This window comes from Balaenoptera ricei, chromosome 9, assembly GCF_028023285.1.
Source record: "Balaenoptera ricei isolate mBalRic1 chromosome 9, mBalRic1.hap2, whole genome shotgun sequence".
NCBI classification, from domain to species: domain Eukaryota; kingdom Metazoa; phylum Chordata; class Mammalia; order Artiodactyla; family Balaenopteridae; genus Balaenoptera; species Balaenoptera ricei.
This window is the reverse complement of record NC_082647.1, coordinates 14,364,229-14,385,403: the sequence shown is the minus strand read 5'-3', so window position 1 is coordinate 14,385,403 and position 21,175 is coordinate 14,364,229. Positions and strand designations below refer to the sequence as shown.

Below are 21,175 nucleotides of genomic sequence, written 5' to 3'. Positions count from 1 at the left end.
GCCAATTCTGACTTTCACTGTGTTATCCCTCTGTTCCCATAAACTGTTGAAATATCCTAGTAATTCCAATGTTTTGACAGCCACACTGCACTTCTCAGACTGCCGCTTTCTCCTGGAAAGTGGCACAGAAATCTGTCGGGCCACGTTTCCTGATTTTGGGTAAGGAAAATATGCTTCCCATATGGTTTCAGGCCATGAAAACAGACATAAAGAGTTTGTAAGTGGTTGGTGATGAGGTCTTGTCTCCATGGTGTGTCCCTTCCATCCCTATTTTTTATTTTTCTCTATTAGGCCATCGATTGTGATGAGGGAAAAATTATATCCAGGGATCACTTTTGACCAAGGAAAACCACATATTTGCACAGGGAACTGATTTTTGCCATTGTTACTTTTTTTGCTTTGCCTTGTAAGACAATTGTTCATGGTAGATTTAAAGGCCGAGGAGCTGAAGTGGGGAGAGGTGCAGTTTGGTTGGGTTTTTTTTGGGGGGGGGAGGTGCCCACGCTACACAGCTTGTGGGATCTTAATTCCCCAACCAGGGATCGAACCTGGACCCTAGGCAGTAAAATTGCAGAGTCCTAACCACTGGACTGCCAGGGAATTCCCAAGGTGCAGTTTTAAAAAAAATTTACTGGGACTTCCCTGGTGGTCCAGTGGGTAAGACTCCGCGCTCCCAATGCAGGGGGCCTGGGTTCGATCCCTGGTGGGGGAACTAGATCCCGCACACATGCCGCAACTAAGAGTTCGCATGCCGCAAGGAAGATCCCGCGCACCTCAACTAAGACTCGGCGCAGCCTAAATAAATTAATTAATTAATTAAATTTTTAAAAAATTTACTGATGGAAATTGTAGGTGGGGAAGGGGCATTTGGGCTACGTCATCTCTAAGCGGACTTCCAGCTAAGAGATCTGAGGATGACTTGATCTCAAGCCTGTTAATCAGGAGGAGTTTACTGAGCTCTATTCATGCCACTCCCTCACCTCTAGGCCTCCACCTCTTCAGTCCTTAGATGCTGTCAATTGGAAACTTCCTCCACCCTTACTTCTGGTGAACTCAATAATTCTGATTTCTAACAGGGCCAGAAGTGTGAATGCAAACTTGTGTCTTGGTTTTTAAAATGTGCTTTTCCCCTCAGGTACTCCACATCAGCATTTTCAAGACTAGAGAAGCTGGGCATCAGACATCCCAAGCCTTCTCCTTTTATTGGAAACTTGACATTTTTCCGCCAGGTAAGGGCTACCTTCCACTGTCTTTTGGCATACGATGCTCTGAGCCCAGTGCAGCTTTACCCACAAAGCATTGCTCTCGTCTAGGTCGCCCACACCCAGGGAGGTCTATGTGTGAAGGTGCCACGGGATGAGCCTTCCTCTGCTTGCATCAATTCTTATGTGATGAGAATGATCCCTCACTGATCACTCATCAATACATACTGAGTCCTGGCATCCATTCATTCATCCAAAAACCCAATTAATGAGTGTCTAAGGTGTGCCAGGCCCTGGAATGTGGAAGAAGTAGAAGTTGCCCATGCCCTAGTGCTAGCGTGGGTGGTAGAGATGGTAGCTGAGGTTGTCCTTCAGAGGAGAGGGAGTTTCATCAGGGCTAGAGTCATCCTGGAGGACTTCCTGGAGGAGGGAGTCTACAGGAGCGATAGACACAAAGACAAGGACACACACACCAGGTGGGGAGCAATGACGTGTATGATTGCACCATGTGAGAAATAGGGCACAGCTTGGGAAGCAGCCTGCACTAGAAAGAGGAGATTGGGGAGTGCCAGGGAACACCGCTGTGTGTGTGTGTGAGAGAGAGAGAGAGAGAGAGACAGGCTAGATCACTGACAGTCCAGAAAGGCAAGTGAAGAACTGTGCGTGTCCCATTACTGCTGCATAGAAGTGGGGAGGGGGACACCAAAGAGGAAGATTTCTCTGCAAGGGGGAAGATTTAGGTCAGGTCTGTAGAATCCAACTGCTGTTGAGGTCTGGATGTGAAGTGGTGAGGGCTTGGCCCCGGGTGGAGATGAGAGTGAAAGAGAAGAACAGCGGGGGCAAAATTAGTAACTCTTGTGGCGAATCAGGTGTGGAGGATTCAAGGGAGAATGGCTGGGAGTTGACAAAAATCAAAGGTCAGGAGGTTGGCTGGTTTAAGGAGGTGCCTTTGATTTTCCAAAGTAACATGGAAGTGGAAATGCCAGAGGGCATTTGGAGATAGGGGCCCAGGACTCTATCTTCGAAGGTTATTTTTTTCCTCACGTTGGGTTTTCTCAGAAGCCGGATGATTTATTCTGCTAACTCCTGGGGGTGCTGCCACCAGACCCAACATCAGGAGCCTACAGATCCTGCATGTGAAGAGCCACTAAGCCAAACAAAGGCAGGAAGGACGAAATTGGGGCCAATCCTGATAACATCCCCTTAAGATCTCTTTAGGATTTCCCCACACCTGCCCCCGGAAAGGCTGGCCCTTGGCGTTAGATAGAAAATAACATAGGCTATTTCTGTCCTTTTTCCTTCCCATCTCAGTTTCTCTTCTGTTCCTTTCTGTCCCTTTCTCAGTCCAACACCCCTTTCCACTCTTTAGTGCTGTTTCTCTCTTCCCAGCGTTTTTTTAAACACCTCCTTCTCTCCTATCTAGCTCAGGGGTGGGCAGGCCACAACTTTCAGCTCACCAACAGCGTCTCATCAAGGCTCCCCATGAGCTCCTTGGAGCAAGTGTGAAGACATTTCTAAGTACCAAAACAGAACAACAAACCAGATAGGAAATTGAAGCAAATAAATGTCACATATTTCTGGGGGGACATGATCAGTTGCCTTCAGTCGAGTAATTAACTTAGTCTCAACATTTTGAGGAAAGCTGTATCCCCGTCGATGTGACAAGAGCACTGTGCCCTGCCTCTGGATAATTTCCACATAGGCTCCTTTTCTGTTCGTCATCCTTGTAGCTGCAAACCCTGCCAAGTTCTTGCTAGAACATAGTTATTTCATCGACCGTTTCTACAGTCACATGAGCTTTCCTTGATAGACGGCAAGCTTAGACAGCGTAGCTAGATTTAATGAGCCTGGGACGGATTTCCATTAAGAGCATCCACCTGTTCTACCCCCCAACTCTCTACTCTCACCCACACGTTGTATATCTGCCTGACCACTCCATTCCCACAGCACAACTCTAGAGCGTTTTCCTCTCCTCTGCCTCCATCCCAACCCGAGAATATTTTCATGTTTACTTCTTTCCCACAACACGATGGATCCAGCCATCTCCAAGCCTTCACCCATACCATCCCCCTGTGTACATCTGCACACATACTCTGCCCCTGCAGCACAGTGGGTCTAGCATTTTCTGACCCTCTACCCCTACTCCACCCCATGTATATCTCCAGGAATCCTCCTTTCCCACCCCAAAGTGTGTCTAATATATAAAGTCGCTCTAAGGTTCTTATGCTTTGAATATGTTGATTTTAGTTAAAATTTAACTTGGATCATAATTCAGAATTTGTGATAATTTGGGTACACTCAGCAGACATTTACACATATAGTGGCTGTGAAAAGAGGTTTTGCCCCAAATAATAATAATATAAACCAAATTGCAGAGGAGAATGTGAACATGGTTGAGAAAGCAAACAATTTTCAAATATTTTAGCAGCAATTATACAAAAACAGGATAAGTACAGATGATCTCTTCTGTCCATTAAAGCAGAGCTGACTGAGACTTTCTCTTGGCGATATTGTTTTTTCACACAACTAGTTTATTCTATTACTCCAAAGTACTTGAAAACAATATAACTTCAATTATTTTTTATTGTTTATGTAATTGTGTTCTCACTATTCCAGACTTTCTTTCTGAATAAGTTTGAATATTTGAAATGTTGTTTCATCTGATTCTTACTACAGTGCTCTGTTTTCTGCAGGGTTTCTGGGAAAGCCAGATGGAGCTCAGAAAGCAATATGGACCTCTGAGTGGGTAAGAGGGAAACTCCATTCTTCTACCATATATTTTGATTTGTGTGTGTTGAATTGATATGGAAGGAATGACAAGAATGGGAATGTTGCATGTGTTTATAACTTTTGAGGATCCACAAAGCGAGTGCCCAGCAGTATAGACAGGGCTCCTAGAGAAGACCCCAGGGGTCCCCAGTGTGCACGGTGCTAGCCTGAAGAGCACCACTTCCCAGCCTCTAAACCCTGACCATCTGAGTCAGGCCCTGGGTGCCTTGACCATCTCTCACCACTGTGCCAAAGGTGTGCTGCAAAGGACACAATGGCCACACCTCAGTCTAATTTGCCTTGACAACCCATGGCAAGTCTTTCCCCATGAACTTATCTAAACCTTACTTGGACCTGTTTTGTTCAACCCCATGGGTAAAATATGCTGTCAGCTATATGGCCATATAATCTACTATCCGAGACGGTACACATTTGAAAGTTAAAGGGGGTGCTATTCCTAATTACCCCAGAACAACAGCAGAAACTAAGACTGACCAGGATATACTGGGTCACATGGTCACCCTAATTCTCAGCCACGTGAAGTAATATAAGCCTTCCCCATATTTTTCCTGTATTTTCCCTCTTTATGGTTCAGAGTATGCTTCTTTAAAAAAAAAAAATCGAGAATCTGACAAACAAACCCATGATCAGACCATTTACCCTATTCAAGACTTAACAGACTTGAATCATCTTGATTCTCAGCACACATCCTTCCACACTGGAGTCCTAGACATTTTAGTCTTTTCTCACGCAGCTTCCCTCAGCTACTGGATGGATGATTTTTGGTAGCTCTTTTGCAGATTTTCAGGTCTCTGATAACTTTTTTAGGTGCAGCAAAGTTCTGTGGTGTCCCTACTGTATATCCTAACGGGGTCCAGTGGTTTGTGAGCCCTTCTATCCATACGACATGATGCTTGTTCCCCCAGCGTTGATTTTCAAAAGGGATTCACTTGTATTCTTTGTGGAAATGCCAGGAGATCCACGGTTTTGGCCAAGTTCTCCTTAGTTTGCTATCACTCTTTAGTTTACTATGTAACACTGCAAAGGTAGTACCTGAAGATATTCTACTAGATGGTCTCTGATTAGCTTGTTACTCCTGGATAACAAACTACTCCAAAATGCAGTGATTTAAACACAATAAGTTATTATTGATCATGTGCCTAAGGGTTGGCTGGAATTGGCTGATCTAAGCTCGCCCGGCTGGGAAGCTCAGCTGGGCTTCCTGGTGCTTCTTTCTGCAGGTGCAGCTGGGGAAGTGGCTCATCTAGGCCAGGCCCAGCTGGGGCAGCTGCGCTCCGCACTTGTCTCATCCTCCTTGGAATGGCAGGCAAGCCAGGGCAGGCTCTTCTCACGGTGAAGGCAAAGGCTCAAGAGAGCAAGCCCCAAAATGCAAGAACATTTTAAGTTTCTGCTAACATTCTATTGGCCAAACCAAGTTGTATGGCCAAACTCAAAGGCAAGGCAGAAAGCGCACTCTGTGTGCAGTGAGGCCAAAGCAAGTTACTCGGCCAAACCTGACACTGATGGATCAGGGAGATGTATTCCTCTGAAGGAAGAGTGGGGAGATGGTGCATATTTTTAGTAATAGGGAACTCCACCTCACTCTCTAAGATTCCTTTTAGCTTGGTCTTTACTTACTTTTTTTCTTTTTTTTTTTTTTAGTTCATAGCTTCCTGCTTTAAGCATAGTAGGTACTCAAGAACTTATCTTTCCAACAGTCTCATTCTGCAGTTGACTTGACATTGACCTTGGAGACTGTCTCATACATTTCTGAGACATAGCACCGACTCAGAAGGATGGTGGCTTCCCCAGAATTAGAAAAAGGCCTTCCTGAGTTTGAGTTCTAGGAATTACCTCCCTGGAGTACTTCTGTACAGATTTTCAGAGTACAGCCCTTGGGTATTTTAAAATAATTTTTAAATGTCAGATGAAGAGTTTAAATGGCACTGTATTAACTGGTGGATTGTGTGGTGGTGGTGGTGGTGGTGGTGGTGTGTGTGTGTGTGTGTGTGTGTGAGTGAGAGAGAGAGAGAGAAACAACTGATTTCCTTGACAACAGGATGTCCAATCAACTTTCACCCCCAACTTTAACACAAGGTACCCTTTTTGTTTCAAGAAAACTTAAATCATAGAGATTTCAGGTGAGGTTGCAGAGAGAGAAAATGCAGTATCAACTCTGGTAAAAAGGGAAAAAAATGAAAGGTGATGGCATAATTTCTTCATACAAAGCTATCAACTTTTTCTGCTTTAGAAAAAATGATGAGCCTTAAAATGCTGACTTCTTTTTCAATGTGTCCACTGCTGGATTGGGAGGCACTGCAGTGGCGGGGTAAAGTCCTGTTTGAGCTCTGTAACCTGGGTGAGACTCAGTATGCTTACCTTTTCAGATGAAAGGGTTTAACTAGTCTATATTTAAGGTCCGTTCTAGCCCTAAAAATTATTTTGTTACTGCTTAAATTTGAACAAAATGGTTTCACTGATTGGGAATGGCAAGGATGGGTCATGATCAATGAAAGATCCTTCTTTCAGGAAATGATTTGGTTTGAATTGTCTTAACTTTTAGACTCCTTCTGTCATTAGGAAACATTATTGATCCCATGTTGGTCCCCTTAAAATTGAAATAGATTGATTGATCATTTGACAAGTGAAACCCCATGCAGTTAAGGCCATACAGAGATGCATGTGTCCTTGGATGACGGGGCAGTACTATATGTTGGGAGAAAATGTGGGCAGAGAGGGTCTTCTCTTTACTCTGTACCTGAAAACCAAACCTGATGATTATTTATGCTTATTATCTGTTGTCACCATAGCAACTCAGTCAGAGTTTGGGTCCCAAAACTGGAAACCTGCTTCTTCTCCTTGTCCCTTTCCTGCTTTGAGGAAGGTAGTGCTGGAGAAGCCTTCCGCTGAGAGAGGCTGACAGCACCAATGTTTATTACCATCACCACGACCACCACTGAGAATCCAGTGTCTTCACCAAGTGTCTAATTATGCCGCCTGCTTTGCTAGGCCCTGTGCAAATAAAACTATGCACATTGTCTCTGGCTCCTTTGAACTTGACTGTAAAGCCGGAGGGCTGGCATGCACACCTATACAACTTTTCTTCACAATCCATGATTAGAACGCCCTTGAACTGCACATTAGTTCAGTAGCCCCCTCCCTTACCCTCGAGGGGTATGTCCCAAGACCCCCAGTAGATGCCTGAAACCACAGATAGTATTGAACCCTATGTAAATCATGCTTTTCCTGTACATACATACCAATGATAAAGTTTAATTTATAAATTAAGCGCAGTAAAGATTAACAACAACAGTAATAGAACAATTATAACAATATATTGTAATAAAAGTTATGTGAATGTGGTCTCTCTCTCTCAGAATACCTTACTGTACAAGTTTAATGCCTTTTCCATCTTAACTAAGCACTTGTCAGGCACTGTGGCCATAACTTTTACGGTTTGTGGTGTGGCAGCAAAACTAGCAGAAATTTCTTTTTCCTTCTTCACAATTTCATGGACGGAAGATTCGTTCTTACTGTAGATCTTGGCAACCTCCGCGTATGATTTTTTTCTTTCCTTATTAAGTGGAGAACTTCCACCTTTTCACTGAAAGGAAGCACTTTATAGCTTCTCTTTGGCGTATCCAAATTGTCAGCATCATTACTCTTGTACTGTAGGGCTGTTATTAAGTAAAATAAGGGCTACTTGAACACAAGCACTGAGATACCATGACAGTCGATCTGAAAACTGATTTGGCTACTAAGTGACCAATGGGTGGGCAGGATATGCTGGACAAAGGGATGATTCACGTCCTGGGTGAGTTTTATGGCAGGAGATTTTATCACACTGCTGAGAACATTTTAACACTTAACCATTGAACACTTATGAAGTGTTTATTTCCGGAATTTTCCACTTAACATTTTTGGACCACAGTTGACCACAGGTAACTGAAACCAGGGAAAGCAAAACTGCAGGTAAGGGGGGACTAATGTACCCCTGGCAACATAATATGAAGAAAGAAAGGCTTTACTGCTTTAGATAACCTTCAATTAATGATTACTTGTTAACTCCTTCAGTCTGAGATTGAGCCCCAAACTGGATTTATATTCCTTCCCAAAGCCTAAAAGAAGAGTATCAACATAATCATCATACATTTGTGATTGAGTGTAAACAGGATAGAGATTATGTTCCCTCCAATTCGTGACTGACTTTGTAAGCCAGTGGGTGACAAGCATTTATTGTGCTGTTACTGTGAATTAACTTAGAAATACATACACAGCCGCCTAAGTTCAGCTCACGTGCAACTCCTAAAGGCTCCTATCCAAAGCCCCTTTTCCCCTTACCTCATCTCTGTTGTAAGTGGTAGCTCTGCAGTTATTCTTTTAGTTAGCCTCATCCCCATTTCTTTTTGCCCCCCCGCATCGCTTTCATCTTGATTTCTAGTAGACACTTAGTTCCGTCTTGTTGAATTTGACTTCCACACTTCCTGGTATCCATCACCCATGCCCCTCCATTTGATTCCTGTATCCACCCCTTCATCAAGCCAGATTTGTTGAATAATCTTATAAACTCCCATTAGAACATTAGGTTGTGAGTAGATAAACATACACATTGCACATCATTCATAAAGTACAAAGACACAGCAAAAAAGTAAAACGGACTCCCACCTCGAACCCTCAGCCAGTCCTCCTCAGAAGCAAACTGTTATCAATTTCTGAATACTCAGATGAATAATATATGATAGATGTAGTTCTTCACCTTGCTTTGCTCATTAATGATATTTGGGAAATTGTCCCGTTTCAACACACTCATTCTTATTAAATGCTGTTCTATTTTTTTAAAGATTCCACTGTATGGATGTATGCTCATTTTAAAAACAAGTTCTCAGTTGATGAACGCCTTTTGCTTTTATAAACAATGCAGCAGTGAATATTCTTGTGTATACATCATTACTATCTTGTGTAAGTATGTCTGTAGGATAAATTCCTCGAAATGGAATTATTAGGTCAAAGATTATCTACATTTTTATTTTGGTAAATATAGCTAAATTGCTCTCACTAGGGAGCAATTTACACTCCCATAAATAAGCAGATGAAGGCACCTGGTTCCCTCACACATTAAAAATGTGTGGTCACAGTTTTAAATCTTTACCATTTGATGGTAGTTTTAACTTGCATTTCTCTAATTATGAGCAAGTTTGAGCATCTTTTCATAGGTTTAAAATTTCTGAAAAATCCTTTGCCACTTTTCTACTGGGTTATTGATCTTTTCCCGATTTATTTGTAGAAGCTCTTTATTTATTAAAGAAAATAGCCCTTCACGAGGGGTCTGGGTCACTGGAAATCTTCTGCTTCTTCCTTTAGCTGCCAATGAGAGTATTCAGTTTGCGAAAATTCATGATCAGTACACTTTTCAATAATGTATATGATGCTTTTCTGTATGTAAGGGTATTATACTTTAATAAAATGGGTTTTTAAAAGACTTGCAATATTACCAAGCTGCTTCAGTCAATATACAGTAATAATTCACCATTAAAAAAAAGAAAATAGCCCTTTATGTTTAATATATGTTGCAAACATTCTCTCCTTTTTATCACGTCTTTGACTTTGTTTATTGTGTATCTCTTCCAATCAGAAAACATTTGTTTTTGTATTGTTGAATTTAATCTATTTTAATGGTGTCTACATTTTGTATCTTACCCAGTAAGGCTTTCTCCACTAAGGATATATATTTTTAAACTTCCATTTTTTTCTAGTGTTTTTTATTTCATTTGAAAATTTAGATATTTGATCCACCAGGAATTTATTTGAAGGTAAGGATGGAAGTAGGGATCCACCCTCATTGTTTCCAGATGGTGACGTTCCTTCTGTTAATGCATCCTTTCCCAATTGATTTAAAATGTCATTTTTATCATTTATTGGTTCCTATATGTATTCCTGACTTCTCTGCTCCATTCTTCTGCTCGATCATAGGCTAGTGCCACGCTGAATACTCCCGTTTGGTACGTATAGCACCTTCTTATACCTAGCAGCAATAGAGTATTCTAAGAACATCTTTGTGAGTATCAGAATCTAAAGCAGTCTATCTCCCAGGGGACCTTAGGTCTCTGCACCTTAAAAAAAAAAAAAAAGAATCAGGGCTTCCCTGGTGGCGCAGTGGTTAAGAATCCGCCTGCCAATGCGGGGAACACGGGTTCGAGCCCTGGTCCGGGAAGATCCCACATGTCGCGGAGCAGCTGGGCCCGTGTGCCACAACTACTGAGCCTGTGCTCTAGAGCCCGCATGCCACAACTAGTGAGCCCGCATGCCACAACTACTGAAGCCCGTGCGCCTAGAGCCCGTGCTCCGGCACAAGAGAAGCCACCGCAATGAGAAGCCCGTGCACTGCAGTGAAGAGTAGCCCCCACTCGCGCAAATAGAGAAAGCCCGCGCACAGCAACGAAGACCTAACACAGCCAAAAATAACATAAATAAATAAATTTATTTTAAAAAATCAATTTAGCAAATATAAAGAAGACTTTAGCATAAAGGACACGGCACTTAGACCCAAAGTTCACGCCCACAGGAGGTAGAGGTGTCTCATATGCCTCCAACTTGGAGGTTCTTAGCACCATGTTCTATTTAACTACCTAGCACGTATGAACTAATAACACCTTGTCACCAGGCAGTGAGGAAGCTGAGAACTTTGGGATACATGTGGAAAAACATGTGGCATCAGCAAAGATAACAATAGGGTCGTTCAGACACTTTTTTTTAAGCTCATTTAAGATTCCATTCCAGGAGGAAAGCGTGTGTTCCGGAACTGACTAAGGTGTGAAAACTTCTTCACCATCGTGCTTGTGTACTATTTAGATGAGGCTGAAGAGCTGCATAGAGATGGTTTACTTTAATGCAGTCAGATGGCTCTGTCATCAACATGTGGGAGGTTTGCTGGCCTATTTCCATAGATCCAGAACTCTGGGAACTAAAAGGATCCTAAGGACTCCGCCTGTTGCACCCTGTGTCACGTGATTGCTCTTTGCTTTAGAAGACACTGAGGCATCTGAATATGCTGGACTTGAAAATGAGGGAGAGGATGGGTGGGGTGGAAACTATTGCCGATTTGTTGAAAAAAATACAAGTATTCAGACTCACACTGGGCAGCTGATATGGGGAGGTTGTTCTCATTTTTAAACTGGACTGAGCTCCATAGAATCATAGATGTTGAAGAAAGGCAGAAATCTTAGGTTGAAGTGAAGCCACAGTTGCAAAATTGCCTCCCAGACAATGCGCAGGAGTCAAACTTTTAAGTTTCTGCTGCTAATAGGGAGTGCACGCCTCAGAATGAGACCCATTTACTAAGTGACCTAAAAATGTGACTCCGTTTTCAGAGGAAATGATGAAAATGAAAACACACCATGATCACTGAGAAAACACAGTACCCTTGAAACTGTGGAATTAGGTACAGAAATCTTAAATTATCCTCACATTTCTGGCCATAAGGATAGACTGGGGGCAATATTTGGGTCCCCTAGCTTGGTAAAAGCTGAGTCTTTTATGAAAGTGTTGGAAGCAAAGCTTAGAATCACTAGTTTCAAGTAATTTGAGTCTGAAACCAAAATGAATATGAGACCTGATGGTCCCTATGTCATAATTATTGAGAATCATTTCAGTGAGTTAAATATCAATAGTCTCACTGCTCAATATAGATCAATCACTAACACTCGGCCTTTTAGGATACATTTTTAAGTGAGTGTTTATTAAAGTGTTACTGTACTTTAGGGGGCACATTATTTTATAAGAGCAAATACCCTGACAAAATGGGTTGATTTTTTTTTTAGGAGACCGTTGAGAATAGGATGAAAGTTGTCTGCAGGAATATATTTGATAGTTATCACTGATCCAAATGCATAGCCCAACAGGTAGAATTATCGAAAGAACAATTGTCCTCAGACAACTAGGCGATTTAGACCAAAAAGAGAAAGAAGAATTCTATTAGAGCCCCACTTTTCTCCAATGAAACTTTAATAGACTCTTCACCCTATCTGCCCTTCTCATGGTCTCTTGTTATCCCAAATGGTGAATTACTACAAAGCTTCCTTCTTCCTTATGGTTTAAGACTTCTTCCTAGTCTTCATCCAAAGACCCTTCTGAAGAGTACCCATTTTTCTGGACTTCTGACCTCCTCTTTTATCCCTTAGTTCACACCACTTTCTTGCCCCCCATCTTCACTCTATGACAACCTGTAGGTGATGGTTGCTGCATATTTTAGTGACTTCTGCTGTCCAAGTTTTTGTGACCCACTCTCCTAAAGATCAAGAGCCTATATTTATTTATTTATTTATTTTTTTTTTTTTTTTAAGATTTTTAGTAATTTCATGTAATGTCTGAAACATTTATATTAACATATTTCCATACATATTTCCATACAAATACAAATATGATTTTTACAAATTTCATGTAATGTCTGAAACATTTATATTAACATATTTCCATACATATTTCCATACAAATACAAATATAAGATTTTTAGAAATTTCATGTAATGTCTGAAACATTTATATTAACATATTTCCATACAAAGGAGCCTATATTTAATTCCTCTTGTTTGGGTAGAAAAACGTCAAATAGAGCATGCCAACTTACAATAGAAAATTGGGGTTTAAACTTCAGCTCTGACTCTCTTTCTATCTACCACCTGTTAGCTTAATGGATTTGGGCCATTCGCTTCCCCTCTTGGAACCTCAGTTTTCTCAGATATAAAATGAGGGGATTTGAACTAGATCAGTGACTTTGTTTAATTATAAGCCTCAGTAAATAATATATTTTACATTATGATCCCGTACACACACACCTGAAATAAAAGTTTTACTAAATATCTTTTACTATATCAGATCCACTTTGATCTATTCTATTCTCCTACTCTGTTCTATTCTACTTTATTTCATGAAAAAACAAAACAAATACAAGCTGGTCACGACCCACAAAATTGGTTTCATAACCACTAGTGAGTCAAGATGAGCAATTTGAAAAGCAAAGGTCTGGATGATATCTGACGTCCTTTCCAGTTCAAAACTAGGTGACTCAACTCCAAAAGTCTACATTAGAAAAATTCTATAAGCCCCTGGTTTTGCTCCAGTGTGGTTTAAGATTCTGAGAAATTTCTGACAAAAGAGATTTTGTCAGCTGAAGTAGAATCTAAGATGAAACACTATTCCTCCAGGGATGGGGCCCTTGCACTATGTGGACCTGGGCAGAGACCTTGCTGCTCGATAGTCTTTCCTTCTTCTTCTTTAAAATCATAAGTTGAAGCATTACCAGAATCTTTCAAGCTAAAAACCTTACCAAAACATATTAGTTGACAATGTAAAACATCTCTCCATAAGATTTCTGCATTGATTGTAAATGTGTAAGTAAGTAATTATGTAGATGCCCTATCTTAGCTAGGTGTGCCCAGTGGATGGCTTACTTCCAAGAGGTGGGGCAGCAGGAGGGAATGGCTTAGAGACCGGAAGTCGCCCCATTCCCTGGGGTGTCTGGGCATGGAAACCCGACCAGGCTGTGTGTGCTGACAGAGCAGGTTCCCGCTGATGGGCAAAGCACAGCATTGAAAGGGGAAGAAATTGACAACTCCCCATTCTAGTAATCACTGGACGGTCCAGGAGAAAACTGCCCACAGAGAAGGTGTTGGCTGGATAGTAGTCAGGAGTCCAGTAAAGCAGGAATCAAGAAGGCCTGTCAGTGGACGTTAGGGCCCAACTAGGGGGTGTTCTGGGCCCTGAGAAGAGAGTCTGGCAAGAGCACAAGCAGGGCCTCAGTGGGAGGAGCCTGGGGAAAAAATCATGTGCAGATACGCAGTCCTAAGACTGAGAGCGTGATGTGAGGCCCAGGACTCAGACACCAGCCCCAACCCCTGTTACCAGCTGGGGACAAAAGGTCCACCCTGGCTGGGACAGAATGAGGCTGAGGATGCTGGAGATTGTTCCACCTCTGGGGGCAGCTGGACTGGGGGTGGGCGATGAGCGCCCAGCTGGGAAGTCAGCCACAGATCTTCAGTTTTGCATTCCTTGACCTGCGTTTCCAAAATCCACCAGTATATCAGGTTCAAAGTGGAAGGGGGCTCATGCTCTATCAGGGACAATCAAATTTGGTATCAACTACTTCTTTATCCCCCCAAATGACAGCCCTGCACAGACGTGTTCCCAAACAATAGAACATCTCAAATTACAATTGCATAAAAGCTGTTTCTAGTTAATATTTTCGAATAATGAATTTCATATTTAATTGTATTGTACCTGCAACAAATCCAAGTTGTTCAACCCAGAATGCAAAATAGAGTTATGTAACATAGTCATGAATCACTGTGGCATTTGCCAAGGCATTCTCCCATCTGGAAGTAGGTCCAGAGAACACATGGCATTACGCATATATCTTCTGTCAAGAACTCTTTTGTAGAGATAATCTCAAAAATTGCACACATTTACCCAATTCTTATGGCTCTTAACCCTAATTAACTGAGAATGCAAATAGTTTTCCCATTCTATTCAAAAAGACAAATGACGAACCATCTTTGATTTCGTAATTTAAAAAAAAATCTTTGCTAAATTCAAAGAAGCAACAAATTCCCAATTCCCATGCAGCTTAAAGTTCCTCTTTAATCACTATTTTGTGAGCAGAAAAACTTTTCCCAAACAAGTTCTCAGAACCCTTGAATGATTAAAAAACAGTTTTAAATTGTGTTCCTCACATAGGGCAAAAGGCGACAGCAATACACGTCTAAACTAAATTCACTTTAGATACACAGTGTAAACTTTCAAACAAAAAAAAGTCATACACCATCACACAAACATTTGAAATTCTACTAAAGTGTGAGTAATCAAAGTTTATCTTTAAAATGGAACATGTTCTCCGTTCTTTCTCAGGACCCTTAAATCTTTCAGAGTTTGGGTTGTTTACTATGCTTTCCAATTCTTCCTGGTCAGTCTTATGTGTAACATTTCTGCAGCTGTGCACATGCAGTAATTCCCAGCAAGGCACTGCCAAGTTTTATGATGCCTACATACCTGGGGCAGATCACAGAAACTTAACTACTCAAATAAGTTCCTTGATTATTTTTCGCATCTCAAGACCATGCGCCTAACAACTTCTCCCCCATCTCGCTCACAAGCTGCAAGAATTTTGCAACCCGCTATATCAACTTTTCCATTCTGGGTGAGGCTCTCAGTTTATTGGCCTGTTTTAAAAAGCTTGACTCTCTGACATGTTCCCCAGACTCCCCACATTAACCACTAAGGAGACTGTTAGCAGATGATTCTATTTTTGCCTCTGCTTAAAGCAGAACTTACTAACCTTTGCCCTGAGTGCACGGCTGGTGGATGGCCTGTCACCGCATGGTAGGTGGACGTGGGAAGTGTGGTCTGTCGTGTTACAACACCCACTGGCACCTACTGATACTACTCAGACTACGGGGGAAGTGGGCATCCAGGTATTAATCGAAACTACTGCCCTTCACAACTGGACCCCCAGGGGAAGGGAATCCAAGCCCTCCCTAGTTTGTCCCCCTCTATCTTCTCCATTGCTAATGTAGTACCTGGGGCATATGACCCACCGGAGAGGCAGTTCTTCAGTGGACTTTCCATTTGCCTTTGAAAGTTGTCTGTAACTCTTCAGGTTCTCCTCTCCATCTCACTGCCAGACCACAGGTTGTTTCTTATGATGGGCATGGCCCCGGGATCCTTCCGAAAGACTCCAGCCCAAAGATTCTTAACTGATTTCCCCCAAATCTTAGACTTCTCTGCTAGAGTTTGGGTTCTCCAGACCATCCCATGAGCAAGAAGCCTCAGTTCTTTGTCCTCCTTAGGCTGGGGGCCCCCTGTAATGCTGTATCTCCAACCCTGATTGGACGCTTAGAATCCTGAGTTCCTCCCTCCTCCAGTACATACTTGTTCATGAGTACCAGGCTTCAGGGCCTGAGCACTCACAACTGACGCCCACAGAATAAAGATTTCATCTCAGTACTTGGAATGGGGCTTCGCACTTCTACAACATGGTCAGCAAGAGGAACTCTATGACCCATGGCTGTGGGATGGATGGGTCCCCTGCTTCCCAGTCACCTCCAGATGTGGAGGATGGCATGAAGAACTTTTGGCTGGAGGACTTTGTTTTCTTGTGTTAGAGTACAAACAACATAACATTGATCATCCTAGCCCTTTTTCAACGTATAGTTCAGTGGCATGAAGTACATTCAGATTGTTGTGCAACCATGACCAACATTCAGCTCCAGAACTCTTTTCATCTTGAAAAATGGAAACTCTATACGCATTAAACAATAACTCCCCATTCCCCCCTTCCCCTAGCCCCGGGCAACCACCATTCTACTCTCTGTCTCTATGAATTTGACTAGTCTAGGTACCTCATATTAGTGGAGTCATACAGTATTGATCCATTTGTGACTGGCTTATTTCACTCGGCATAATGTCCTCAGGGCTCATCCATGGAGCATGAATCAGAATTTTCTTCCTCTCTAGAGTTGTGTAATATTCTATTGTACGTATATACCACATTTTGTTTGTCCATTCATCTGTCGATGGACACTTGGGTTGCTTCCACCTTTTGGCTATTGTGAACAATGCTGCTATGAACACCAGTGTACAAATCTCTCTTCAATACATCCCTTTACGTTTTTTTTTTTCTAGATCTGTTGAATATATCCAGAAGTGGAATTGCTGGATCATATGTTACTTCAATGTTTAATTTTTTGAGGAACTGCCATACTGTTTTCTGTAGCAACTGCATTTGGAGTTGCAATGCTTTATTGTTCCTTTTGACCGTGACTGGGTGGCCATTACTTCTTGCCTTCAAACCTCACAAGTGAACTCTAGAAGAAATATAAACTTCTCCCTGTGCTCCGGAACCTAACTGGTCAGTGTGAGTGACACATTTCTGATCAGAATGCACGGCCCCCGTGATCTTGCCCCAGCTTCCTGTTGACTACAAGCCAGTGAGCGCATTCTTTACCAGACTAGCCTGTTATCAACAGATGCTTGTACTGCACCATAAATTCAGTTCGTTTTAATAAATTCCCAGTAGTCCTTACCCAGAGCCCTTTCTCGCCTTATCTCACTCCTCTCTGCCAAACCCTTTACAATTTATGTGTTTGCTTTTCGATTCTGCTTTCAGCCCACTCCAAGTTTCCTCTTTCCCACCAGGTCACTGTGGCCTTTGTGTCTCATATAAATATAGCCTTCTCTGTCTGGGATTCTTTCTTGTTCACTGGGCCTACGCTTCTCTCCCTGGCACCAGCCCTTCAATCTCTGGGCTTCCTACCTAAAGTAATTTGTCAAGATCATGTCCTTGTCATTTGTGGCTTATGAGTTTTCCCTCTCTGTGTTTCTTTCACTCAGTCTTTTCGCTGTTTTCAAGGCCTGTGTTCCAGCTTTGTGGCCCTTTGCTGGAGGAGACACGCTGAATCCCCCCTGGTCCCCCCAGGACACAGCGTGCGCTCTCACTGAGAGGCTAGCTAATTCCATGCTATCCAGGTAAAGGAGAGCTGGCAGGTGGCCCGTGGACCCAGGCACACAGGCTTGGGAAAAAGTTTAGAAGTTTTGGCTGAGATGCTGAAAGGGAGACTATAGAGGCCGAAGATATGCTAGGAAAGTGTGAGGACACCCTCTAGACAACCTCTCTGCAGTGGCAGGAGAGGAGATGGACCTAAGGAACGGTGCTAAGGAAGTGGGTTATTGTGCAGATGCACAGAACAGAGAAGGGCAAGGCGAGGGATGAAGGGGGAGGATGGAATCTATAAAAGACGAACAAACAACCATTCTAACAGCCCAGGTGAGTGATGACAGTGATTTGGATCATCAGAAACATAAGGAAAAGAGAGGGAGACTTTTATAAAGGAGATGTGCTGTACAGCAGAACTGAACTACTCACTGATTATAAGGAATAAAGACTAGTCAACGTTAATCACTGAGGTTGGCTTTGAATTCTAGAGACAAAATGCTCAGTCCCACCATCATGAGGAGATGGAACATGGCAGAGGGAGAGACAGCTCCATCTCTGCCACCATAAGTTGTAGCTACGACTGCGACACTGGGTCCAAGTTGGCTTGGGAACAAAGCGCTCGAAGGATTACCTGGCCACACTGGGAAGGAGTGGGGAGCGGGTGAGTCCCAGCCCACGCTTGGAATCTGGAATCTTCCGCCTCTCATCCTTCAGTGGCATTTCCCACAGTGTGTTCTTTGGACCATTTCCATTGACAATAATAATTGTTACATGGAAATAAAGTGAGCAGTTCCCCTTGGCCAAATGCTGGAAACACTGGGCTAGTCAAAGGAACACAGGTCTCTATTGTAGGACTTCTCAGAACTGTTCACGTAATAATGTGCATGGAAAATCTCCAAGTGAGAAATTTAGCATGTAGTGTGTTTATTTGACCACAGACATTTTTTTTTTTTTTTTTTTTTTTGCTTGCTGGAATATCTCTTGGGACTAGAATATGGAGAACGGGCATTGAGAGAAAACACTGATCTAATAAGCAGTAGCATTTTACTCCTAAAGAATTCCACATAAAAAACAGGCATCGATAAGAAGAGTTTACTTCACCATTGTAAATTATCAGTGTTGCCACCAGTAATTATTAATCACCTCCCTTTCAAGGTTGTGTGGGTGTATATGTGTTTATTCTGTGGCGCTATGGAGAACTGGGGACACACTGCCACATGTCTTGCGTGTTTATTGATTTCCTTTTAGCCCCATACCTTTTCCTCTCCCCTTCCTATCCCCAGCAGACAACCATTCCATTGTTCCATTGTGCTTAATGTGTATTTCTTTGGTGCAAATTCTTGCAAACTGGGTAATACGGTCTCATGTATGTTTTCTTTAGCTTACACCAATGGTAGTGTCATATAGCTCGTTCTATCCTTTAGTTTTTTTCACTTAGTACTATGCTTTGAATCTCCATCACTATGCTGTGCTTCCAAGGAGTCTGTTGCCTCTGGCTACCGCCTATCACTCTGCAGCATGCCTCCACCCGGCTTACCCATCCAGTTTCCCAGAGGGGGACACCCAGTGGCACCCAGCAAACAATGCTGCAGTGGACATCCTTTTCTGGGCCCTTTCTGGACCTGTGCATGCTATATGTCCTGCTTTTATGACAGTAAGAGAGATATATCTTTGTTCCCTGGGGCCACTTACGTAGTAAATTATTACTCCATAGCAGTTTTCCAGTGCTCTGTCTGGGTCTTGTCCTTTCAATACCATTCCAACAGCCCTTCGAGTTTACCTGGGCTGACTGCATTAGCTTCAGTTTAAATAGAAACATCAGTGTCTTTAAGACGAGAATGACACGTGATCAGTAAGAGGCAAGCACAGGGCCATGTGGGTTCTCCTTGTTAATCCAAAGCCTTTTTCTGTCCCACTGTCCCTTATTGTTGTTCCCTGGACGCTCCCCGAACTCCTGCCTTTGGACTTCAGCCCTAACAACACGTCACGTACTGTCTACTGTCCTGCTGTCCTGCTAGAGCACAAACTCCATGAGGACAGGAACTGTCTCTTATTTGCTGGGATATTCCCAGGACCTAGAACAGAGCCTGACACACAAAAAGTGCTCAGGAACTATTTGCTGAATAACCAAAGGAATCTCCTCTGAGCACAAACCTTTCAGAACAAATTCATCCCCAAGAAAACCTCAAACAGGAAGGTCTTGTTATGTTGCTGATTTTGGTAATTTGTATTATTTCTCTGGGACATAGCGAAAGGACTTAGGGGAAGTCTCTTGTCCTAAAATCAAGGCTTTGGGTAGAAGGGTCTGTAATCTTTCCCCATCAGTGACCTACGCTCCATCAATCCAGGAGTTAGCCCATAAAAGTACAAAATTGACTTACTACCATGTCAGGCCATCTTGGATATACAGGGTAAGGTGAAGGGCAGGCTCTTATGACGCACTGGCTGGGCCACACTCACTCAGACCACCGGTTTCCCTCCCCAGGGGCCACCCTCTCCTCTAGCCTAACTCTTAGGGGTCTGCCTAGGGCGCCGGAAAGAGCACTGGATTGGGAGGCAGAGCTGGGTCTGGTCTGAGCTCAGCTCTTCCCAGCTGTGGGACTAGAACGAGTGACGTAACCACCATCTTCACCTTTAAAAATACCTGAGCGCCTGCCTACCTCCCAGGTCTCACGTGAGAGAACTAAAGGAACTATCAGCGTTCTCGGTGAGCACAGCCCGCCCAAGGAGCAGGGATCCTGGCCATGATGCCTCAGCCCACCAGGGCGGGCTCCGAAAGGGCCTCTTGCAGCCGCCTGCCATCCCGGGGAAGTGCTCCCAGCAGGAGTCCGTCCCTAGCCAGCTCCGGGGTGAACTTCCCCAGTTCCTGTACGTGGGTACTCAGAAAAATTGGGGAGGCATTTCTCTGGCCTTTCACGCCTCCTCCTGGCTACAGGGCTGCTCTAGGCAGATGGCCTGTGTCCAGGCACTGCCCACCCAGGCATCTCACCTCTTTGGATCTCTATTTTCCTAGCTATGAAATGGGGGCATTGGGCTAGAATGATCATCCTGAAGCTTCCTTCTATTTCTAAAATACTATGATCTGTGCTTTAATTATCCCCACTGCCTCTTGTTTCTCTCCAACTGAGTCTAGAATTCTTTGGCCATTAAATTCTCCTTTCCTGAGAGTTCCACATCTGGGCTTTCTAATTATACCTAGCCCAGGACAGCACATTCCTCTGATGGCCTGGGGTTCCTCGTCACAGTGTCTTTTCAGAAGTGATTCTAGCTTTTGCCAAGCCCCTAAGTTCATATTCTGAGTCCACATATCATTGGGGGAGGGGAGATTTTGCTACATACTCTCGCACAAATATATGTCCTGCACATATTCTATGTAACAGGACACACACACACACGCACACACACACACAGAGCTCTCTCTGATGCCTGAGAATCTACACGCCTGGGCGTAGCCGTGTGGGCACAAATATTCTGGGACAGCCAAATGACTATTTTAATGTTTCTTTGTCCCTGCGGTGCCATCTAACTATTTATTTAGTAGCTTGATGCTGTTTGCATCAACAACTTTGCCTTATAGGCAAAGTTCTTCATGTTTATGATTCTTATTGTGAAAAAAATTGCTTGCCTAACATCTGTTCTCAATTTGTTTTTTCTTTCTTTTTATTTATCTGTTCCCTATTGAATTACATTTGCGCCAAGAACAGTAACTTGAATTGGAATCT

General features: G+C 43.0%; 1 protein-coding gene and 1 long non-coding RNA gene across 3 annotated transcripts in view; one reads left to right on the top strand and one right to left on the bottom strand.

The window, feature by feature from the left end:
* TBXAS1 (thromboxane A synthase 1) overlaps nt 1–21,175 on the top strand; it is a 150,040-nt gene that overhangs the window by 34,781 nt on the left and 94,084 nt on the right. For both annotated transcript variants that reach the window (XM_059933233.1, XM_059933232.1), the window contains exons 2-3: nt 1,136–1,229; nt 3,896–3,948. In XM_059933233.1, the coding sequence (XP_059789216.1) occupies nt 1,136–1,229; nt 3,896–3,948 (147 nt within the window). The remainder of the gene's footprint in view (nt 1–1,135; nt 1,230–3,895; nt 3,949–21,175) is intronic.
* LOC132371749 (uncharacterized) overlaps nt 1–21,175 on the bottom strand; it is a 129,242-nt gene that overhangs the window by 27,251 nt on the left and 80,816 nt on the right. The window lies entirely within an intron of this gene.